Source organism: Pantherophis guttatus, chromosome 4, assembly GCF_059756535.1.
Source record: "Pantherophis guttatus breed Tessera chromosome 4, ASM5975653v1, whole genome shotgun sequence".
Lineage (NCBI taxonomy): Eukaryota > Metazoa > Chordata > Lepidosauria > Squamata > Colubridae > Pantherophis > Pantherophis guttatus.
In genome coordinates this window covers 64,901,592-64,922,802 of record NC_142066.1, presented here as the reverse complement: position 1 = coordinate 64,922,802, position 21,211 = coordinate 64,901,592, and the positions used below count along the sequence as shown (strand labels likewise).

At 35.4% G+C, this 21,211-nt stretch overlaps 2 protein-coding genes across 2 annotated transcripts in view; one reads left to right on the top strand and one right to left on the bottom strand.

The window, feature by feature from the left end:
* SLC9A3 (solute carrier family 9 member A3) overlaps positions 1-12,405 on the top strand; it is a 29,791-nt gene extending 17,386 nt beyond the window's left edge. The window contains exons 10-15 of the mRNA XM_034416358.2: positions 2,259-2,374; positions 3,244-3,373; positions 4,805-4,981; positions 9,773-9,830; positions 10,983-11,090; positions 11,528-12,405. Of these exons, the coding sequence (XP_034272249.2) occupies positions 2,259-2,374; positions 3,244-3,373; positions 4,805-4,981; positions 9,773-9,830; positions 10,983-11,090; positions 11,528-11,775 (837 nt within the window). The 3' untranslated portion in view covers positions 11,776-12,405. The remainder of the gene's footprint in view (positions 1-2,258; positions 2,375-3,243; positions 3,374-4,804; positions 4,982-9,772; positions 9,831-10,982; positions 11,091-11,527) is intronic.
* Positions 12,406-19,464: 7,059 nt separating this feature from the next.
* Positions 19,465-21,211, bottom strand: part of TMEM245 (transmembrane protein 245) — a 54,894-nt gene continuing 53,147 nt past the window's right edge. Inside the window, exons 15-16 of the mRNA XM_034416356.3 lie at positions 20,716-20,890; positions 19,465-20,064 (exon numbers count right to left, since the gene is read on the bottom strand). Of these exons, the coding sequence (XP_034272247.1) occupies positions 19,914-20,064; positions 20,716-20,890 (326 nt within the window). The 3' untranslated portion in view covers positions 19,465-19,913. The remainder of the gene's footprint in view (positions 20,065-20,715; positions 20,891-21,211) is intronic.

Here is a 21,211-nt window from a genome sequence, read left to right as displayed (position 1 = left end):
TTTCCTGACATGTTTGAAATTTTGAAAGATGGTCATTATACAATCACAAACTGATTGTGATGGGGAAGTTATCTTTCAAATCTCAATTATTTCACAGAAAATAAATTGGTATATTTTACAGAAGACGGTTAACTGAAGATTTAATGTTACTCAATTATATATATTTATAACAGAGTAATATATCAATTTGGCAATATATTAACATTGTACAATGTAGCCTGGCCCTAATTTCTGAAGAAAGATTACTTATTTCTGATAAAAGTTCTTGCACATTTTTCTGTGTTTGAACAGAACAAATAGCAATTCTCTGACTTTTAAAAGCTATCCTAGATGACTTGAGATTAAACTTCTGATTACCTAACCAGCACATGAAAAAGATTAGTGTGATTGATGATTAAGTAAATTTATATCCTGCCCATTTTACAGTTCAGGATGGGTGACTAATTTAATTAGTTGCCTAGTCCCCTTCCGTCTTCCTAATTTATTATTTGGATTTCCCTTCTTGGGTTTCTTTGTATATACGTTTTAAATTTTATTATAATTTGTAAATAAGGAATAGAAATAAAACAATATATGAAAATAAATGAAAAGAAAATTAGAGTACCCAACAAATTACTTAGGTACGAAATTGTAATACCAAAACAAATGGAAAAAAACAAAAACAAAGCAGAAGAAACTCTTGGAGATAAACATGCTAAATTGTTATAGCACCTAAATATATGACATATTCATCTACTCATTTAATAACAATTACAAGTTTCTGCATCAACATTTATTTCTTATAAAATACAGTACAAAATATTGATTATTATAAAATAATATGAAATCTATGCCAAAGAGAACATATTGTGTCACTTTTAAGAACTAAAAAAATCATTTTCAATTTTTTTTAATCCCATCACTGTGATAATCCCATTACCTGTGATAATCTCTAAAGATTTGATAAGTATTCTTCAGTATCCTCACCCAAGTCACCCAATTTGGGTAGGACTACTAAAGAAGAAAAAGATTTTAAAAAAATCAAGACAAGACAGCACTTCCTCATTCCATGTCTACTTTTCATTTTTCTGCACAGATGGAAAGCTTTACATTTATCACCATCAAATTCCCATTCAGTTAAACCCATTCCTCAAAACCTGTGTAGATCTCAACTCCTGGATATACTCAGATGTATTTGGGTCTAGGTTTGGGGTTTGGCACCAGTTACAACTCCAAAGCAGAAGGATGAGGATAGTTGTCATCCAAGAGTCTGAATTGCTTTCAGAGGCACTGTGCCACAAATAACCACATGTGAGATGTTGTGGTTGAAACTGGGCACAGGGAGCAATTCAGGTAATTGTTTTTGACTGACCCCTCTGCTGCAAAACTTTCCCAAAAGATGAATTCTTAAATTTATTTCAAAATCTTCCTGTATTCTTTTATAAAAATGTAAACACCCCACAGGAAGTATCCTTTCAAATTAATCAAGTCTATTAATTTTCCAAATCAACATTCTAGTCCATACTTTTCCATAGTCACTTTAATCTTTAAACCTACACAGAACTACTTTCATCCAGAGTAAAAGGGGTTTCTCTCACCATAATGAAACTTGGTTTTCAATAGATTCTTAAAATTTAGAAAGCCAATAACAAGTAGTTTCCTAAAGTAGTTAAAAAAGAAAGAGAATTCCATATCACTTTGAAGGTGCCAAATTGCAGCTTGGAACAAGAGGATATTCTTCCCAACTCCTATTGCTCTCAAAGCTGCTGAAGACCACTGTTTTACAATCTCTTCATAGGGAGATTCTATATGGAGCAAACTTGTGGATCAGGAAAGGAGAGGAGTTTCTATGAGCCAATCTATTCACCAGGTCCTCTTTTTGCTATGGTCATCTTCAGTTTGCCATTGCTGTCTCTGAAAGTTCCAAACCTGGGACAGATTGATGATGTGTTGGCATGCTAATATAGAGTGACATGCATTCACATCATCAAGGCTAAAAAAATTCCCATTATGTCAAATGCCTAGGTGCAAGTGCTGTGGAGTGACAATGAAAAAGAATTTAAATTCTTTTAAGTTTTCTTCAATTGCAACTCAAATCCTAAGTAAAGTATGATTATGATGGTTGTAGAGCATAAAGGAGTTTCTTTAAACAAATTTATAGAAACAATGTATAAAAACTACTACCTTTTTGTAATTTTGGGTACATGTTAGCATATTAAAAACTGACTCAAGTTCATGTATGTGTGTATACACCCACACACATTTTTTTTATTGAACAGGGAGAGCAAAGAGGTTCATTGTCATTCATTCGCTCTCCAAGTATTGAACACACCGCCAATGTGGACTTCAGCATTATCAACCAAATGAAGAGAGAGACTTCTGTCACCCAACTACTGTAGGTGGAATAAATATTTAAGCCCTGGTTTTATAAGTACATTTTTAATATCAAGTCAAAGGAAGGAACATATACTGCAATTAACTTCTTTAAGATCATTTGGTTTTAATAGGAGAGATTTGACTAATTTTTTAAAAATCACTTATTTCAATGTGCTTGCTTTTGCAAGATGATGCCAATTAGGCACACTATTCCCATCCAATCTGGATTGTACTATTATGTTTGTTTCTGTTGGGTATGAATGACCAGAACCAAACTAGCCAATTTCACAAGAATCTTCCCAGATTGGCAGATTTACTTGAGTAAATAAGGCTCAAAGGCATTCAAGGAGGGTCATGTCTTGCCCTCTTGGGTTTTTTATAGCAAGTACCTGTTTGATCCCTCCTTCTGACTGGGATAGTTGCTCTCAAACAGTGTGTCACATTTTCCTATGGATTTAAACTAAACAATATTTCTAAAATCTGAGTGTTCATTTTTATTAGCTGATTATAGGAATACATACTCTAGTCCTATGCCTAATTTCCTTACTGTTGTTTGTGGAGCTTTCTTAAAGTTTGTTCACTATTACAGCATATGTTTCCATTACTTTGGTTTGAACTCTCTATAATATTAAAAAATCAAAATCTTTCCTGTACGCTAAAATCTAGACTTTCAAAGAAAATAAATCAAGTGACCTTGTTTTTCCAATATCCTGGTTTTCTGTTATGAAGCTACTTTCTTATAGGGATTTTTTAAAGTTTTTATAAAAATCATGATGCAAAGTTTATTCTTGGTTTCTAAAAATGTTTGCTTGTTTTAAGATTGTTGGCTTGTTTTATTTGTTAAATCCTGTGTAACAAAGCAATTGTTAAATGTTTGTTTTACTTCAGGAGAGAAACTGCCAGTTCTGTCTGCCTTGATATGCAAGCATTAGAACAGAGAAGGAAAAGCATTCGAGATTCAGAGGATATATTTACCCATCATACTTTACAACTATATCTGTATAAACCCAGACAAGAGGTAAGAAACTACAGTTGAAGAAATTTCAGTAGGTTCTTCACCTTACCAGTATTTTCAAGGACACTTAAAGCCCAAATTTTGGGTGAGGAATTTTTGTTTACTTTTTAAAAGAATGAAGGGATCCAAAGGTCCAGTATTGAAAAAAATGGAGAAAGGAAAAAGATAGTTAAAAAGGGGTAGGGAAGGAGAAGGGGAAAGAAAAGAACCTGCCTTAGAACTATTGAGAGCATTGGTAAGAAGAATAACATAGTCCTGGAAAAACAGACAACTGCCATGGTGATTTCTAAACTATGTGCCATGTATTTATTTATACTCATAGAGCAGTGGTCCCCAACCTTTCCAATTCTGTGGACTGGATGGCAGGGGAGGGAGAGGGGATGTTTTTTTGCACTGGCATGCCACTTGTGCAAATACAGCTTTGTGCACTCGTTCGCCACTTGCGTGGCACAGTTCCCAATGACCCTGGCCCAGTACTGGGCCATGGACCAGGGTTGGGGATCCCTGCCATAGAGAATCCAAATTATACCTGCATCAAATAAACTAACTGGATTACTGGAAGAAAAAAAGTAAAGAGCCTGGAGGCAAACCTAGCCATCTTGAGATTCAGTCAAGAAAATGAAGAACTCCTAGTAAACTCCAGTCCAGCCCCACTGGAGCTGAGCAATTAATTTCATATCCTCCACTGGAAGAAAACATGCAGACAACAGGAGAAGGGACTTAGAGGTGTGTTTGTGATAGATGACTCACTTCTCAGAAGATCAGAATTAATAATTTGTAGACCAGATAATCTATCAGGGGAAGTATATTGTCTCTCAGATGCAAATATCAAAGATGTGACAGAGAGGCTTTCCAAAATAATCAAGTCCAGTGATTATTCATGTTGGGACAATTAATACAACAAAGAGCCTGACAATAATATTAAGGGACTATGAGCAGCTACAATGGTATAAAAAGTCTACATAGCCCTGTTAAAAATCCAGATTTTTGAGATATAAATAAATCAGACAAAGATAAATCACTTCAAAATTTTTCCATCTTTAATATAACATATAAGCTGTATAATTCAATTAAAAAACAAAGGGGAAAAATAAAAATGAAAAACATGGTTGCATAAGTTTTATACTTTGAGTATACTTTATACAATTGAGTTTTAGATTTTGTCTTGAGCTCTCATCAAAGCAGATGGGTATAAATCAAATACATAAATAGTAGAATTTTCCAGATATTGAGTTATATTTCTTTTTGTTTGTTTGTTTATGAAGCAGTATGTACTAAGTGTGCACTAACAATCACGATTTTTACACTTTCAGGTCTAGATTGATGGGAATGAATTAATTATAAATGGGACAATATAAAATAAAAATATGTAGCTAGATAGATTTATTAAATATAGATATATATTTTGCTATCTTCTTTTTCTCTTTGTTATAGCAAAAATTTCTGTACAGCCGTCATGCAATAACTCTTAATGAAGATGAGAAGCAAAATAAAGAAATTTTTCACAGAACTATGAGGAAAAGACTAGAATCTTTCAAGAGCACAAAACTAGGTTTGAATCACCATAAGAAACTAAACAAAATTCACAAGAAAGACCGTGGCCAAAAAAGGGTAAGATCAAACATTTGAGATTGCCTAAGCAAAACCTAAAAACAAAGGGAAATCGACCAATGGCATCAACTTTATTTATTTGTTTAGAATGCTTACTGTATATCCTGCTTTTACCATATTTTTGAGACCTATCAGTTTTAATCTTCATTATCTGATTGGTTTGGCAGTCTGTAATTCCTGTCAGTCTTTAAATCCAGATGCAATATTACCACCAGGCCAGTAGACCTCTCTAGAAGCAAGTTTATTTCTAATATACAGCACTACACTACCTCATCTCTTGCTGCCTGTCCCTCTGAAACAAGGTGTACCCATCCACCAGATATGTTTCAGTAATCCCTATTATGTCATACCTGCCTTGCTTCCTCATAGCTAGCTAATCCTATTTGTTTATCATACTTTTTGAATTAGGTGGAAACATTTGATATGGTAGTCTACTTGTGTTCATCTTTCCTTGTTCATTAAATTACACATGTACCAAATGTAAACTATGAATTACTTGAAGAAAGGTCAAGAGACAACTCTAGCCATTGTGAGGCTCAACCTACAAAATGAGAACCTCCAACCAAAGGAAGAAAATTATATCCAAACTGAACACAAGGAACAAACAACTATGAGAACAAATGAACCTTTAGAGGCAACCTGATGGCAACATGTCACTTATAGAAGAATACAACAACCAAGAGCATTGTCCCTGCTATCTAGTGCAACCCAGTCCAGTGCAGTCCCTGGAGTTGAGCAATTGATTTCATATTCTCCCCCAGGAAGAAAGTATGCAGACATCTGGAGAAGGGATAGCAACATTTGTTCCTGTGATAGGAAGAAAAGTAGCCCAGACTTTGCTAGGAAAAAAAAGCAAGTGTTGGTGATAGATTTACTTTTCAGGGGAATGGAAACAGCAATCTATAGATGAGACAATCAATCTAGGGAGGTATGTTGTCTCCCTGGAGCAAAAAACAAAGATGTGGTTAAGAGCCTTACTAAAATTTGCTCACAGATTACTATTCTTTTCTTCTCTTTCATGTGTGAACAAATGACAGGACAATAAACCTAAAAACAATATCAACAGACTAAGCAGCTCAGCAAGGAAATTAAGGAGTTAGGATCATAGGTGTTATTTTCATCTGTACTTCCAACAAAACGTCAACAACCAATGAGGGAACAAAGAATTTTAAAAATAAACCACTGGCTTAAGAGATGGTGCCACCATGATAATTTTAGAGTCCTAGATTGTAGTCTGCATTACCTACATGAAGAGCTTCTGGCAAGTGATGGGCTGCACTTCACAAGAACCAGGAAGAATGTGTTCAGAAAATGGCTGACTCAGCTTATCCAAATAACTTTAAAGTAAAACTAGAAAAGATAATCAAAGGATCTTGGAATTCCTTGGACCACTTAAAATATGAGCCAGCAGTATGCTGTGGCCATCAAAAAAGCCAATGCAATCATAAGCTGTATTAACAGAGGGATAGAATCAAGATCACAGGAAGTGTTAATACCACTTTGTAATGCCTGGGAATCACACTTGGAATATTGCATCATGTTTTAGTTGCCACAATATAAAAAAGACATTCTGGAAAGAGTGCAGAGAAGAGCAACAAAAATGATTATGGGGCTGAAGGCTAAAACATATGAAGAACGATTGCAGGCGTTGAGTATGTCTAGTCTAGTGAAAAGACCAGGGGTGAATGATAGCAATGTTCAATATTTGAGGGGCTGTCAGAAAGAGGAGGAACTATTTACCAAAAGTACCAAAAGTAGGACGCAATATATAGAAACTAATCAAGGAGAGAACCAACTTGAAACTAAGAAGAAATTTCCTGACAATTATAACAATTAACCAGTGGAATGGCTTGTGATCAGAAGTTGGTGGTGCTACATCATTGGATGTTTTTAAGAAGAAATTGGAAAATCATTTGTCCAGAATAGGGTCTCCTGCTTGTGCACTAGAAGATCTCTAGAATCCCTTCCAACTCTGTTAATCTGTTAACAGGAAGATATGTAAGATTCTTTATCTGACAGAAAAAGGGACAAATATTGATAACTACTATCCTGGCTTAATAGTAGTGCATGTAAAATGGATCTGGATGCTTTTAATGTCAGATTTAAGGTTCATTCCAATGCTAGAATTTTATGAAATTTTATACTGAGCAAATTAGCTGCCAGTTAGGAAATCTATTTAGTTCTTTCCATCAAGCAACTGTAGAAAAGATTGCTAGCCACTATCTTGCTTGTTGTATTAAGAGATGAAAAGTAAAAGCAGTTTGCCTCTCTCTTTTTTTTTTATTGAAAAGTTTTACAAAAAGTTTACATATTTCCCCCCCCCTTCCCTACCTCAACCTCCCCCCTCCCCCCTCCCCTTCCCAGAACAAATTACAGGGTATAAACTTCAACAATCATAATCAATCCTAGTCTAAACAATTATGACATTCCACATCTCTTGTTCCTTCAATTCCCTAATTACCCGTCTAGCTTTATTACTTAAAGACACACTAAATATCTATATAATCATTCATAACCTATCTGCAATTTCTTATTCCGGTATTTATTTTGAATATAATCTATCCACCTTCTCCAATCTCTTAAATATCTTTCATTTGAATGATCCTTCAGGTACGCCGAGATTTTTGCCATTTCCGCTAGATTTGTAACTTTCATTGTCCACTCTTGGATTGTAGGTAAATCTTGCTTCTTCCAATATTGTGCCACCAACAGTCTTGCTGCAGTTATTAAATTCAAAATCAGTTTGCCTCTCTTATTGTCTCCTTGTAGTCTCAAATATTACCTCTTACCCACACTTGACTAGGTTCACTTTTTGGCTATTTTATTGGTACTTTAATTACTCTATATCCTGATACCAGTTTAGGAAGGCTGTTCAGAACCAATCATGTTAAATAAGACTGATTCTGCCTGATTCTAGAGGTCAATTAGTCAATCAAGGAACTAACTGCCTGCACATTGCTGGGAAATTCCCAAGTGTCTGTCAAAATCCATCTGGATCCATAAGGCATCTTTGGCAAATCAAATTAATAGCCAGTTTGTCCCAGGAAGCTACTCAATCTCACCGTCTAAACCAAGAGTGACCTGACTACTACAGGCTGAATATAATGTTCTCTAGATCATTAGTCAAATACTCCAAATTAAAAACAAAGTCCAATATATGGCCATCAGAAATTATTTAAATAAACTCTATGATTAGCATGGAGCAGTGGTGAAATCCAAATTCTTTTACTACCAGTTCTGTGGGCGTGGCTTGGTGGACGTGGTGTAGCTTGGTGGACATGGCTTGGTGGGTAGGACAGGGGAAGGATACTGCAAAATCCCCATTCCCACCGCACTCTGGGGCCAGCCAGAGGTGGTATTTGCCGATTCTTGAACTGTGCAAAATTTCCGCTACCGGTTCTCTAGAACCTGTCAGAACCTGCTGGATTTCACCCCTGCCATGGAGGTATGAAGGTTGTCCTGAGCCATTCCAGAAACAACCCTTAGAGGTATGGACTTTGATGTCATCCAATAGCAAAAGGTGAAGAAAGGCAAGCTTTCACTTCAGTCATCAAAACTTCCCCCTGTGGTTGGCATCCTGCCTTCATTCCCCCATTCCTGAAAGACTATTCCACTCACCTGCCCCTCTTAGGCATATCTAAAAAAGATATCTGCATATCTGCATTTTTTACTGCCATTCAATGGCTGTGTTTTTGAAGCCTGGATATCTGTTTGCATATTGAGTATTTAATTCAATACTGAATTTTGCAATTTGAATATCTGCCTTCTTGTTTTCACTTGAATGGGAAGGTAGAAGAGAACAGAGGCTGCCACAAATGGGCTGCCACAAAGAAGCTATTCTCCAAAGCACCTGAGGGTAGGACAAGAAACAATGGGTGGAAACTAATCAAGGAGAGAAGCAACTTAGAACTAAGGAGAAATTCCCTGACAGTTAGAACAATTAATCAGTGAAACAACTTGCCTCCAAAAGTTGTGAATGCTCCAACACTGGAAATTTTTAAGATGTTGGATAACCATTTGTCTGAAGTCACGTAGGGTTTCCTGCCTAAGCAGGGGGTTGGCCTAAAAGGCCTCCAAGGTCCCTTCCAACTCTGTTATTCTATTTTATTCTAAAATAGTAGGAAGTTTCCAGGGCCTCCAGAATCTCTAATCTAACAGTTGATATTAAAGTGATTCTTGGAAGAAACAGCTGAGATACCAGCAACAATAGAAATAGTTCTTCTCTCTTTCCTTTCACAACACTTATTCGCTATGGCTTCTGTTGGGGCTGTAGAAATCTGGAGTTACTAAACATGATACCAAAGAAATATATAACGTGTTACCAACTAATCATCTTTTTGGGGGGGGGGGGAGTGCTGGAAAAGATACTCCTCTAAATGATCAGATTTGTTGAGTGTGTAGGGCAGAAAAGAGTGGCAAAGGGAAAGTCTGCAGCCCCTACGATGGCTTTGTCTCCTGTGTTTATTATTATGTTGCTATTTTAAGATCAGTCACCTGAATCTAGGTAGTTTATGGGAGAGCATAAACTATCTTTGTAAAATCCTATTTCTGTTTTAGAAGAACATTACACAGAAATTTAGTTTTATAAATTGGTTTATGAAAAGTTAAAATTAATTGAAAATGTGTATATAATAGGCAATATATTTTTATTAACTAAATACTTTTAATTATAAAATAAAATATAAACATTGTATCATATGTTAGGTCTGCAAAAACATGGCACATATTAAATTGTATATATTCTGTACAAAATGGAATATGTGTTTGTATGGTCATTTCTTGTTTTTTCAGAAAAATAGTACCGTCATACCAGATGGAAACCTACCTGCATATGTTATAACAGACAAAGGTAAATGCACTTTTTTAAAAAATAAAAAGTTAAATGTCCTTTTTAAAACATAAATATGGAGTAAATATGGAGATTATAGTTGCCTAGAATCTCTCAATTTCAGCAGAGTAGAAAAGCTCTGAGTACCATTTCTCAGAGTAGAAAATAAATATTTTCTATTCGTTGCTAGCTAACATCGTATTGAATAAATGTTTTCCAATTTTTATTATATTTATCGCCTTTTTCCCTGAGTGAGTGTCTATGGAGTAGATGGTAATCTTCTAAGATCATGTTTTGACTTTCAGCTTAAAATTTTGGTAATTTTAAAAAAAATTAAATTTAAAAATGCATTGATAACTTTTAATAAAATAACAGCTAAGTCTGGCAAACCTGTTTTTCATGAAAATTCTAGAATACACTACCTGAAGACCAAAATAAGAACCAAACTTTTATCTCCACCACCAGCAGCATTCTTTGGAACAAAATTTACTTTTAAAAAGTGAAAATTGACTAAAAGGGATATTTCTATAACCTTATTCAATCTGTTGTCAAAACATTCAGGCACACAAAAAGCCCTTCAGTAATTTATCTCGGTAAACAGGCTCATTTTATAAGGCATCTGTAATTTAACCTAGGAGCAAGTCAGTGTGGTGGTTAAGACATCAACCTAGAAATCCAAAGTCCATAACTTCTAGTCTTGCTTTCAGTCACTCCCTCTCTCTCAGCTTTAGGATGGAGGCAATGGCAAATTTCTTCTAAACAATCTTGTCAAGAAGATTGTAGGGCTTGTCTATGCAGTCACCAGAACACTAACCTGAATGCAGAAAAAAAACTAATTTAAACTATTCAGAGATAATCCTGCTCATTTTATCCAGAAATATTTGCTCTGAGCCATACATAAAAATATTTTAGAAGTTCTAAAATATGATAAAAGCCTAACAATAAAACAGAAATCAATGAGCATACTTACAGATTGAGGAATTGTAATTATATATATTATTTGTACAGAAATCAGAGCTGAAATTGTTTTACTTTGTGGGAAATTGTTACGTTTGAATATATGTTACATTCAATACTTTTTAAAAAATTAAATATCAATTTACTTTTAGAAGTAGCAAACTGTCTCAGAACCTAATTATCTCAGTTATATAAATAATAATTATTTTATTCTAGAAAATGAGTTTTCTGAACCAGAGGAAAATGATTATGGCTATTCACAGATAGGTGGAGCAGTAAATTTCCTGGATTACGTCAACAAGGATAATTTCACAGATACAAATGGTAAAGAAATGAATATATACCGTAGTAATATTGTCTAGCATTGCGGTTGTTGGCTTGTCTTTTTTTACATAGGTATATAAAAAGAAGAAAAAATCATATCACAGAATAAAATGTATTTTATTCACATACTTTCTAGAGGATGCAGTTTCCTTTTTGGGGCAAACAAGGGAAAGAAAAGATTTTTTAAATTCCATAGATGACATTCAGAACTAAACTGTTCTATTGCTCACTTTCAACCACTGTGTTGTCCTATAATCTAGGCAGCAGAGCTTTTGTGAAACTTGCTTTGTTAAAATAGTTTTAGGGTTTTTTAAAATTGCAAATGCTATTTCAACCAAGTTCAGTTCCAATTTTGCATACATTTTGTAATACAGGATGAAAGTTATCATGTTCTGTTTACTTAATTATTGATTTTTCCTTCGGTGGACTTTTTATAGGCATTGATAATCCAGTATTTTCAGCTGATATTGAGCAAAATGCCTTCATGAAGTTTACACCTTGGCTATCCAGTGATGAGATGGTGGTACCTTCCCAAAGAGCCAGAGTACAAATACCTTATTCTCCAAACAGCTTTCAAAGACTTGCTCCCATTCGACTCAGCAACAGATCCACAGATTCTTTTTTGCAACTAGATGGTGCTGAAGAACAACCGAGAATTTTTCTCCCAGAATCAACTCACTTGTAATTTAAGCATAGCTAAAGTTCTTATTTTTCAGTCACTCAGACTTTTTGTGATCTAGCAAATAGCCATTTTTTCTTGTTCAGAATATCTTTGGTGTTTCTTTATTTTCTTTCTTGGCATGAAAATTCTGCTTTAAAATCAGTTAAATATATTCTAGAATATTAAAGTAGGACTTGTTAAAATTTGTGGATTATGAATACTAAGCTACTCGTTTGAGAGCTACAGAATGAAATAGACAACATGAGATGTGGGCAGAACTGAGGGGCATTGTTACGGTTAGTCCTGGGGTTACAACAGTAATTGGGATATAATTTATATCATTAAATAGCATTGTTATAAAGTTCAATGTCATGGGACCTCATTGCTTAGTAACTTGGTTGAGTTGGGTGGCTATAGAAATTGAATGAATGACCATAGTTTTTTCTTGTTAGCTATCATATGCTTTATATTTTTGATGAGCAAAATATAAATAACGAATGATTAATAATTCATTTGCAGCTAGTTCTTTGTTCAAATTCCTTTGGAAAATATTATATTTATGATACAATAAGCTGAAGTGCTTTAAACTTTTTCTGATTTTGTATTCATTTATACAATATACCTATCAAGTAATAAATATGAACAAAATTGCCCTATGCAGTTCTTATTACTTAGGTATTAATGAACTTGATTCCAATTTTGCATAGTGCTTTCATTACTTGTATGCCATGGCTATTTCATCTTTTCATAACACACATACAGTATATTTTCTTAGTAAAAGGCACATATTATAAAATACAAATGCAAAAGTTTTTTCATTAAACCATAGTGAATGCTAGAATACAATATATATTGCCGTAATGGCAATGTGAGCCTCGGAGTTTTATTTCGTTGGGGGTGTTCCTTGGAACCCTGACAGGCGAACCTATGGCACATGTGCTACAGGTGGCACATGGAGCCATATCTGGGCACGCAAGCATTACCCTAGCTCAGTTCCAGTGTGCATGTGTGTGCTGGCCAGCTGATTTTCTGGCCTTCTGGGCCCACCGGAAGTCAGGAAATGGACCGTTTCTGGCCTCCAGAGGGCCTCCTGGGGGGGCAAGGCGGTTTTCGCCCTCCCCAGGTTTCAAGAAAGCCTCTGGAGCCTGGGGAGGGTGAAAAACAGGCCTACTGGCTCCACCATGCCATTGCCTGCCAAAAGTGGGGGGAGCTCAGGAGGGTCATATGTGCCTGCGCGGGGCACATTGAATTATGGGTGTGGGTACGCCCCTGTGCGACCTCCTGCACGACCCTCGCTTTTGACATGCGACAGCAAAAAGGTTAGCCATTACTGATATATTCCATTAGTGCTTTATTATCTGTAGAAAATGCAAAATATTTATTAAAATAGATTCATCAAACCCTAATTCACCAAATTGGATTTGCGGGAGACATATTATTGAGTAAAGATCAAGGCAGGGATGAGTGGGAAACGGCTTTAAATTGCCCCTTAGGATATTTCCAATTTCAAGTCTTCCCTTTCAGACCGCAAGAGGTCCCTGTTGTGTTCATGCTGCTGATAGAGTGCTGCATAAGCACCTTACAGAAGAATACTAGTCTACCTGGGTGATATTTTAATCTAATCTTATTGTATTCTTTGACAATGTGATAAAATTAGTGGACCAGAGGAATGCTGTCGATACAATCTACTTGGACTTCAATAAGGCATTTGATAAAGTAGACCATAACCGAATACTTGATAAAATAGAAAAATATGGGTTAGATCTTATCACCTCCAGATGGATTCATAACTGGCTAACTAACCGCACTCAACGTGTAGTCCTCAATGGAATTCATCTACATGGAGGGAAGTATGCAGTGGCATACCCCAAGGCTCTGTTCTAGGCCCAGTACTCTTCAACATCTTCATCAATGATTTGGATGAGGGTATAGAAGGGGAACTCATCAAATTTGCAAACAACACCAAGCTAGCAGGAATAGCCAGCACTCCAGAAGATAGGCTTAAGATACATAAGGATCTTGACAGACTTGAACATTGTCCTCTGCAGGACTGATGCCTCTATCAAGGGGTGCAGAATGTCAGGTCTGCCAGGTTCGGCTTGGCACCTCACAGGCATCCTGCTATCAAAGGCTAGAAATGGAGGGGTGGGATAAATGGACAATAAAGCTGTGTGTGTACATGATGGGAAATAGGGAGTGGTGGGAATGACAGGTGATGAAGTCCAAAGAAGCTTGGCACCAGTTTGCACCAGAATCCAAGACCAGGCACCCTGAGAAAGAATGCCTATTACCACAAACATCTAAGTGAGTCCCGATTGGCTGAAGATGGATTGGTCATTGGGTGAGGCTGGAATGAGGGGAAACACTTCTGTCTCTCTTGAGGACGGAAAAAGCCAGAGCTAACCTAACCTTACTGAAGCCAACATCTTTTTAATAAAAGAACCTTTTGCTTCAACCTAATGGAGTTGAGGATTTTCTTTCACTCTCCCCCAAAGTTCCTGCAACTTCCTCTATCATTTATTCTGTTAATAAAAATTAGGTCCGGTATAGCTAGGTGTACACCCAGTTGACGTCTGGATATTTAAAATCCCCCATTACTAGTGTGATGTATTTCCTACATACATTTGGTAACCAATTAGCAATACCTTCATCTATTTCTCCTGCTTGGTTGGGTGGTCTATAGTACTATACACCAATGGCAATGTCATTCTTTTTTCATTTTATGTTGATCCACAAGCATTCAAGGAGGCTTTCATACTTGGTTTTGTGTATCTCTGTGGAGAGGAAGTGATCTCTAACATATAATGCAATTCTACCTCCTACTTTGTTGGGTTTGTTTCTTTTGACTAGTTCATATCCTTCTATCAGTACATTCCAGTCATGAGTTCCATCCCACTAAGTTTTTGTAATGGCAACTATATCATACCTACTCTCATGTATTAGTATTTCAAGTTCATCCTGCTTGTTCCCTAAACTGAGCGCTGTTGTAAAGGCATTTAAATTCTTTGTGGCTGACCCCAAGTGTGCTTCTTACATCTACTTTGTTTTGGAGTTTTTCTTTTTTTCTCTTCACTCCCTATATTTTTATTTGATTGGTTGTCTAGTTTTATTTGCTTGGAATTAGGTCCTAAAAGTTGTAGTTTGTTTACCCACCCCCTTCAATTTTATTTTAAAGCTTTTCTAATAAGGTGAATCAGTTGTTTTGCAAAAATGTTCTTCCCAGTTCTTGTGAGGTGCCATACATCACTTGCCTGGAGTCCTTCATGTAAAGTAATGCAGAGCATGATCTAAAAATCCTAAATTCTGTTGATGACACCAATTTCAAGACAGTGGTTTGTTTCTAAATTCCTCTGCTTCTTCACTGAATGTTGGCCTTTTGTTCGAAGTGTAGATGAAAACACCACTTCCGTAGTTGTTCTTAATCTTTTATTATTATTTTCAGGTTCATTGTTGTGTTATCCATCCGGACATGTAGAAGAAAGGAGTAGTAATCTATGGGGTTTTATTATTTTAGTTAGATTCTCAGTCACATCTTTGATTTTTGCTCCATACCTCTGAAAACATTATGAACTGATTGTTCAGCTCCAGAGGAGCTTCACTGGAGTGGACTGGAGTAGACAGTAGGGGCATGGCTCTTGGTGGCTGTATTCTTTTATAAGTGATATATTTCCATTGGTCTTTCTCTTTAGATTCATATGGGGTAATTTTTTGGAAGCTGTTTGTTCTCTATTGTGTTCAATTTGGCATAGTGTTCTTGCTTAGGTTGAGATTTTTGGTTTTGTAGGTTGAATTTCAGAGTGTCTAGAGTTGCTTCTAGACTCTTAACTTTTTCTTCTAATAATTCAATTAATTTATATTTGGTACATATATAATTTGGGTCATCTGTGAATATAAGCTCAAACATATAATATATTTTGCAAGTCACAACATCAGTCTCTTGCCATGAGTTTGTTTGTTTTCTAATATTTAAAAAAAAATATTTTTTTTAATTTAAAAATTTAAATTTAAAAAATAAAAAAGTTAAAAATGTAAAATTTTAAATCTTAAATATTTAAAATTTAAGCCTTTCAATGTTTGTGAATCCTTTTTAGTTTTCAAAATTTCTTGATAAATATAATCTAAAATGTGTTCTGTTCTTGTGAATTGTCCCAATTAAGTCCAGCCATGAGCAGACCAATGGTAGTCCACAGAGCAATAGCCAAAGAGCCCACAAGTCACTTGAAAATTTCTCAATCAAAATAAATACATCAGGCAAACTTAAATCCACAACACAAGAGAGCTCACAAGGCAAGAAAAGTCCAGTTTCCAAGGCATGATCCAAGTCAAGGCATGCACAATCCAAAGCGAGGCAAGAATCACAATGACCAGAAAACACACAGCTAGGAAACAAACATGTTGTTCCCAGGATCACTTCCATTTGTCTGCTGGGCTAAATACCTAGCTTCCAATGCAATCCATTAAGAAGGGCAAAGCTTTCTTCTTGTGGGTAGTCTGGCTGCCTTTCTCTACTCCTGCCATTTCTCTGCCCTATATGTTCTTGGCGCAGAAAGCAATTCCTCTTTCTCCTCACTGACCAGCTACAGCTTCATGCTTTCCCCACCTGTAGCCTCAGCCAAATCCCTCACAGATGGCTGCTCAGAGCCATCAATCCAACTCAGCTCCTGACATGCAAGGAACTCCCCTGAGCTGACATCTAGAGAGGTATCTGGGGAATAATCCAGAGGAATATCACAATTCTTCGCATAAGTTCTAAAACTAGAAAACCCAATTAAATGAATCAAAAACATTATACAGATTTGTTTATTTACTGACAAAAATTATTTAAAACTACCTATTTCTATGTGGCAAAAGTATGTAAATGAATAGGATTATCAGTTTGTTTAAAGGGGAAATTAAGAGTTTCCATCTCGGGATAGTAATCAGGTATGAGTGTGGGAGGTTCTTTTCTGATTTGTAGAAAACAGATTACATTTTAGGTCATATTTATCCAGAAATATCAAAGATTCAAAAGCTTTCACAAACTTTTTGAATGAGTCCTTTAACATTACTGTCAGAGAGAAAAAAGAATACATAAAAATGTTTAACCAAAAATGTTTTTTTTTGTTAAAGAATTGTTTATGTGTGTTATTTCTATTTCACAAGGTATGTATCACTATTACTGCTATTTTTTTGTTTTGCCTTTTTGTTCTTTTTTTTGGTGTTATTAATTAAAAAGCAACAAAAAATAAAAAAAGGTAAAATAAATTCAAAATTTAAGGACTCACATTATTAATCAATCTTTTAATTCCTCAATAGTACAAGGTTTTTATTAGAAATAAATACTTTATAAAATAAATAAAATAATACTTAAAATACAGAATTTAGAAGGAACCAAAAGTATTTGCAGCTTGACACAGATATTGTAAAAAATAAAAATTAAACAATTTAAAAACCAGAAATGCAACAACACATGATATCACATGACTGTGATAAGTACATGGTATCTTTCTTGTTTGGAATATAACATTTTCAATACTATATAAAATTTTAATCACAAATTTAAACTTTTAAAAGTTTTCTAATACAGGTAGTCCTCAACTTACAACAGTTCCCATCCAAAGATACAATGGCACTGAAAAAAATGGCATGACCATTTTTCATATTTATGACTATTGCAGCATCCCCGTGATCATGTAATTTACATTTGGAAGTTTGACAACTGACTCTCATTTATTTTGGTTGCAGTGTCCAGGGTGATAGGATTTGTAACAAGCAAAGTCACTGGGGAAGCCAGATTCACTTAACAACCTTGTTATTAATTTAACAACTGCAGTGATTCATTTAAGAAATGTGGCAAGAAAAGTTGTAAAATGGGACAAAACTCACTTAACAAATTTCTCACTTAGTAACATAAATTTTGGGCTCAATTGTGGTTGTAAGTTGAGAACTACATATAGCAAATATTTTGGTATTGTATTGCAATAAATAGTAAGAAATTGTGTAGTGCTCCCTTTTACCAATTGTATCAAACATTCAAAAGGTTTCAAGTATCACTGTGTAAATGAGTCCTTTAATAATATATTTAAATCCTAAAACAGGCAGAGCTGGTATTAGAACAATATCAAGAAGATCTGTCAGTAACTACCACTGAATTGTATCTAGCAGTTGTAGATACTAGTCATCTGACCAAAGTGTCTATCAATGGGAGATGGAGGCCACACGAGCAGCAGGCTGGCGTGCACACACTGAGCACAGCTCCACTCAGATAACAGAAGACTTTGGGGCAATATTTGCACAAGTGGAACTGCGCATGCGCATACACGCACTGGCCTGCCTCTCATGTGGCCCAATTCCAAATAGGCCACAGCCTGATAGTGGGCTACACCCCAGGGGTTGGGATCTTCTGTGTTAAAATTTACTTTATTTATTTGTTTGTTTGTTTAGTCCCTTCTCACAAAATTCTTGAAAGCTTTAACAAGCCTGTTTTGTAAATCCAATACAGGAAAATTATTCAGATCACGCTCTTGGTTTGTTATTTGTATACTCATTTTATATAAGAATATTATCATATTCTTCAATGAATCCAATATTAAACTATTTTGCTTCATTCTGTATTAATTGAATTAATTGAAGATTGAAAACAACTCACCTAGTGTTTTCAGACTTGTCCAAAGTCCAAGGTTCTTATATAGCTAAAAAGTAGTTAACATGTAATTTAAGAAAATGAATAGAAAAGGGAGTGTGAGAACCACTGGTCTTAAGGCATTGACTGCGGTTTGAGCAAGATAGTATTCCCTTATTCGCCCAGAGCTCTAAACTGTGGATTGTTGTCTTACACTTTTGTCATGAGGAACAACTGTCTGTGGGTGAGGTGAAGTCTCTCCTTGTCTAGAGAAATATTATAAAGAACCAGTTTACTCGCTGGCTCTTCATTCTGCTGCAATTATAGGCTCCACTTTTAGCTGAGCCATTTTCAGTTCACCATTTCTTAACTGAAATTTCTATGAATTTTTTCCTATGACAAAACTACAGCATTTTTGCACAAAACATGGATTGAAGAATTAGTTATGAAATCAGCTAGACAACAAAAGATAGGAATTGCTATAGCTTATAAGTAATTTCTATGGTAATAAGAGCTTTAAGAAATACATTTCTCTAGCTCTCCCTAAGTTGTTTTTTTCCTTGAAACCTATTTTCAACTTCCTTGAAAATCACTTTTTATGATTTTGATGCAAGGCTGCCCATTATTTGCAGGTTCCGAGACTACTCTCACTGCTGCTTAATTGATACCCAGGTTAGCATGGTGACTCAGTGGTTTTAAAATGCTGGGCTTATGGACTGGAAAACCAGCAGTTCAGGTTTGAGACCCAAGCATCACACGATGAAGTGAGCTCCCATCTTCACCCCAGCTTCTGTCACCTAGCAGTTTGAAAGCATGCAAATGCGAGTAGATAAATAGGCACCACTTAATGGGAAGATAATAGCACTTTGTTAACTCATGCTGGGCACATGACCGCAGAAATGTCTTTGGACAATGCTAGTTCAATGGCCTTGAAATGGAGATGAGCACTCCCTATAGTGGGCAATGACTAGTGGAGTAAAATCCATAGTGATTCTTTTTTTTTAATCTAACTGATGTGTACTTTAGAAAGTCATAGATTTTATAAATATGAAATAATTAGCAAGGGTATCAATTTACAAATTATTTCATTTGAATAATTTTGCATTTTCATCTTTTTCAATTTAGTTTATTTCCTTTTTAACATTTTTTCAAGTCACGTAAGCATTAAATATAGAAATTACATAAGAAAAAACCCATATTTTGACAATGTCATTACTAGACTAATTTTTATTAGTTTTATTATTATTTCCTTAATAGGAAATCTGGATTTTATCTTTGTATTTTTTGTCTGTCTGTCTGTCTCTCCTCCCTCTCTATCTCTCTGTGTGTTTCTCTCTATATATGTGTGTGCCTGTGTGTGTCCACATACCTACTAAATACCTACTAATGTATCACACATGCTTTAACGTGAGTATTAATGTAAATAAACAATTAAATGCATCCCAAAAGTTATATTTTAAAAGCTTCTATAAGAAAGGCAGGTTATACATCTAACAAATAGATGAATGAATGTTTACCAATAAATCTTCAAAGGCTGATGCATCTGTAATAGAGCAGGTAATTAATTTGTTGGACTCACAAGTACAGCACTGTAGATTTTAGAGGCACCCATAAAAATGCAAAGGAGTATGGGTCCTATAATGGCTCCTTCTAGTCCTAGGTAATATGTTCCACCAGCTATTGCAAGTCCTGTCAAATAAGGATGACCTCCTCTGCAATCAAATAATAAATGAAATTACTGCAATGTCATTTAAGAACCATCAGTGGAGAGCTGATTTTATATGTTGAGTCATCAAAAGACACAAAAAACAGGAAGCTAATATCTAATCACAAGTAGACATATTTCTGTGCAGATACAAAAACATGTCTTGTCCAGAAAAGAGAAAAATAGAGTTTTGAAGCATAGTAAAGGGTCTATGTAAGTAATGTTGAAGAAAATAATGAATATTTAAGCCATCCTTCTACTAAGGATTTTTTCCCCTATGTGTCACATTTGTTCCTGAGGAAATATGCCAGCGATGAAAAAAGTCAGAACTATTCTATACTTATATTCTCTCCAGTTATATTCTTTCAGCTGCACACATCAACTATGTATGTTGTCTTTTGTCACATAGAAGAACATTTTATACAGTTTATAAATTTTCTATTTCCTGAAAATAACCTAATCCATAACTACTCTATGATTTTGAAAATCATATAGTATTTTTTTAGAGTGACATCCATGCTTATTTTCTTTTAACATTATGTATAATAAAGATGCCAGTATTAATAATATAAACAATTCATCTAAATATTTCTGGACATTGATTGATCTGTTATAGAACTTTTTTCAACATAGTAAAGAAAAAAATTAAAATATTCACCCAGATATATCCAAATAGATTGCTGTATCTACGAAGTAAGTTGGCAATAGATGACAAATGAAGAGAAGCATAGCTTTATATCCTTTTCCTTGAACAAGCCAAAGATCTAGAACCGCAGGTGCAGTTGCCCAGTATGTTCCCAAAAATGGAACTACTCCAAGTATAGCAGCCAGAGCTAAGAAGAAATGAAGTTTGGAGTTAAAAAGGAAATGAACATTGGAGCTTACCTGAATGTTCGATCTATGTGCGCTGCAGGAGAGTCCAAGCAATGGGTTCAACTTTAGCCTGGTTGGCCAGAGACTGAGTTGAATTTGCCTAGCCACCCCTCTTTCTCCCATGAGCCTTCAGTGTTTCGACGAAGAGGTCTGTAGAAGACATAGCAAGATGATAGAAGAATGTCCACTATAAGTAAGTGTTGGATGCTGGACCGCTACAGTAGGGCAGGGTTGTACTCTCCTGCAGCACACATAGATCGAACATTCAGGTAAGCTCCAAT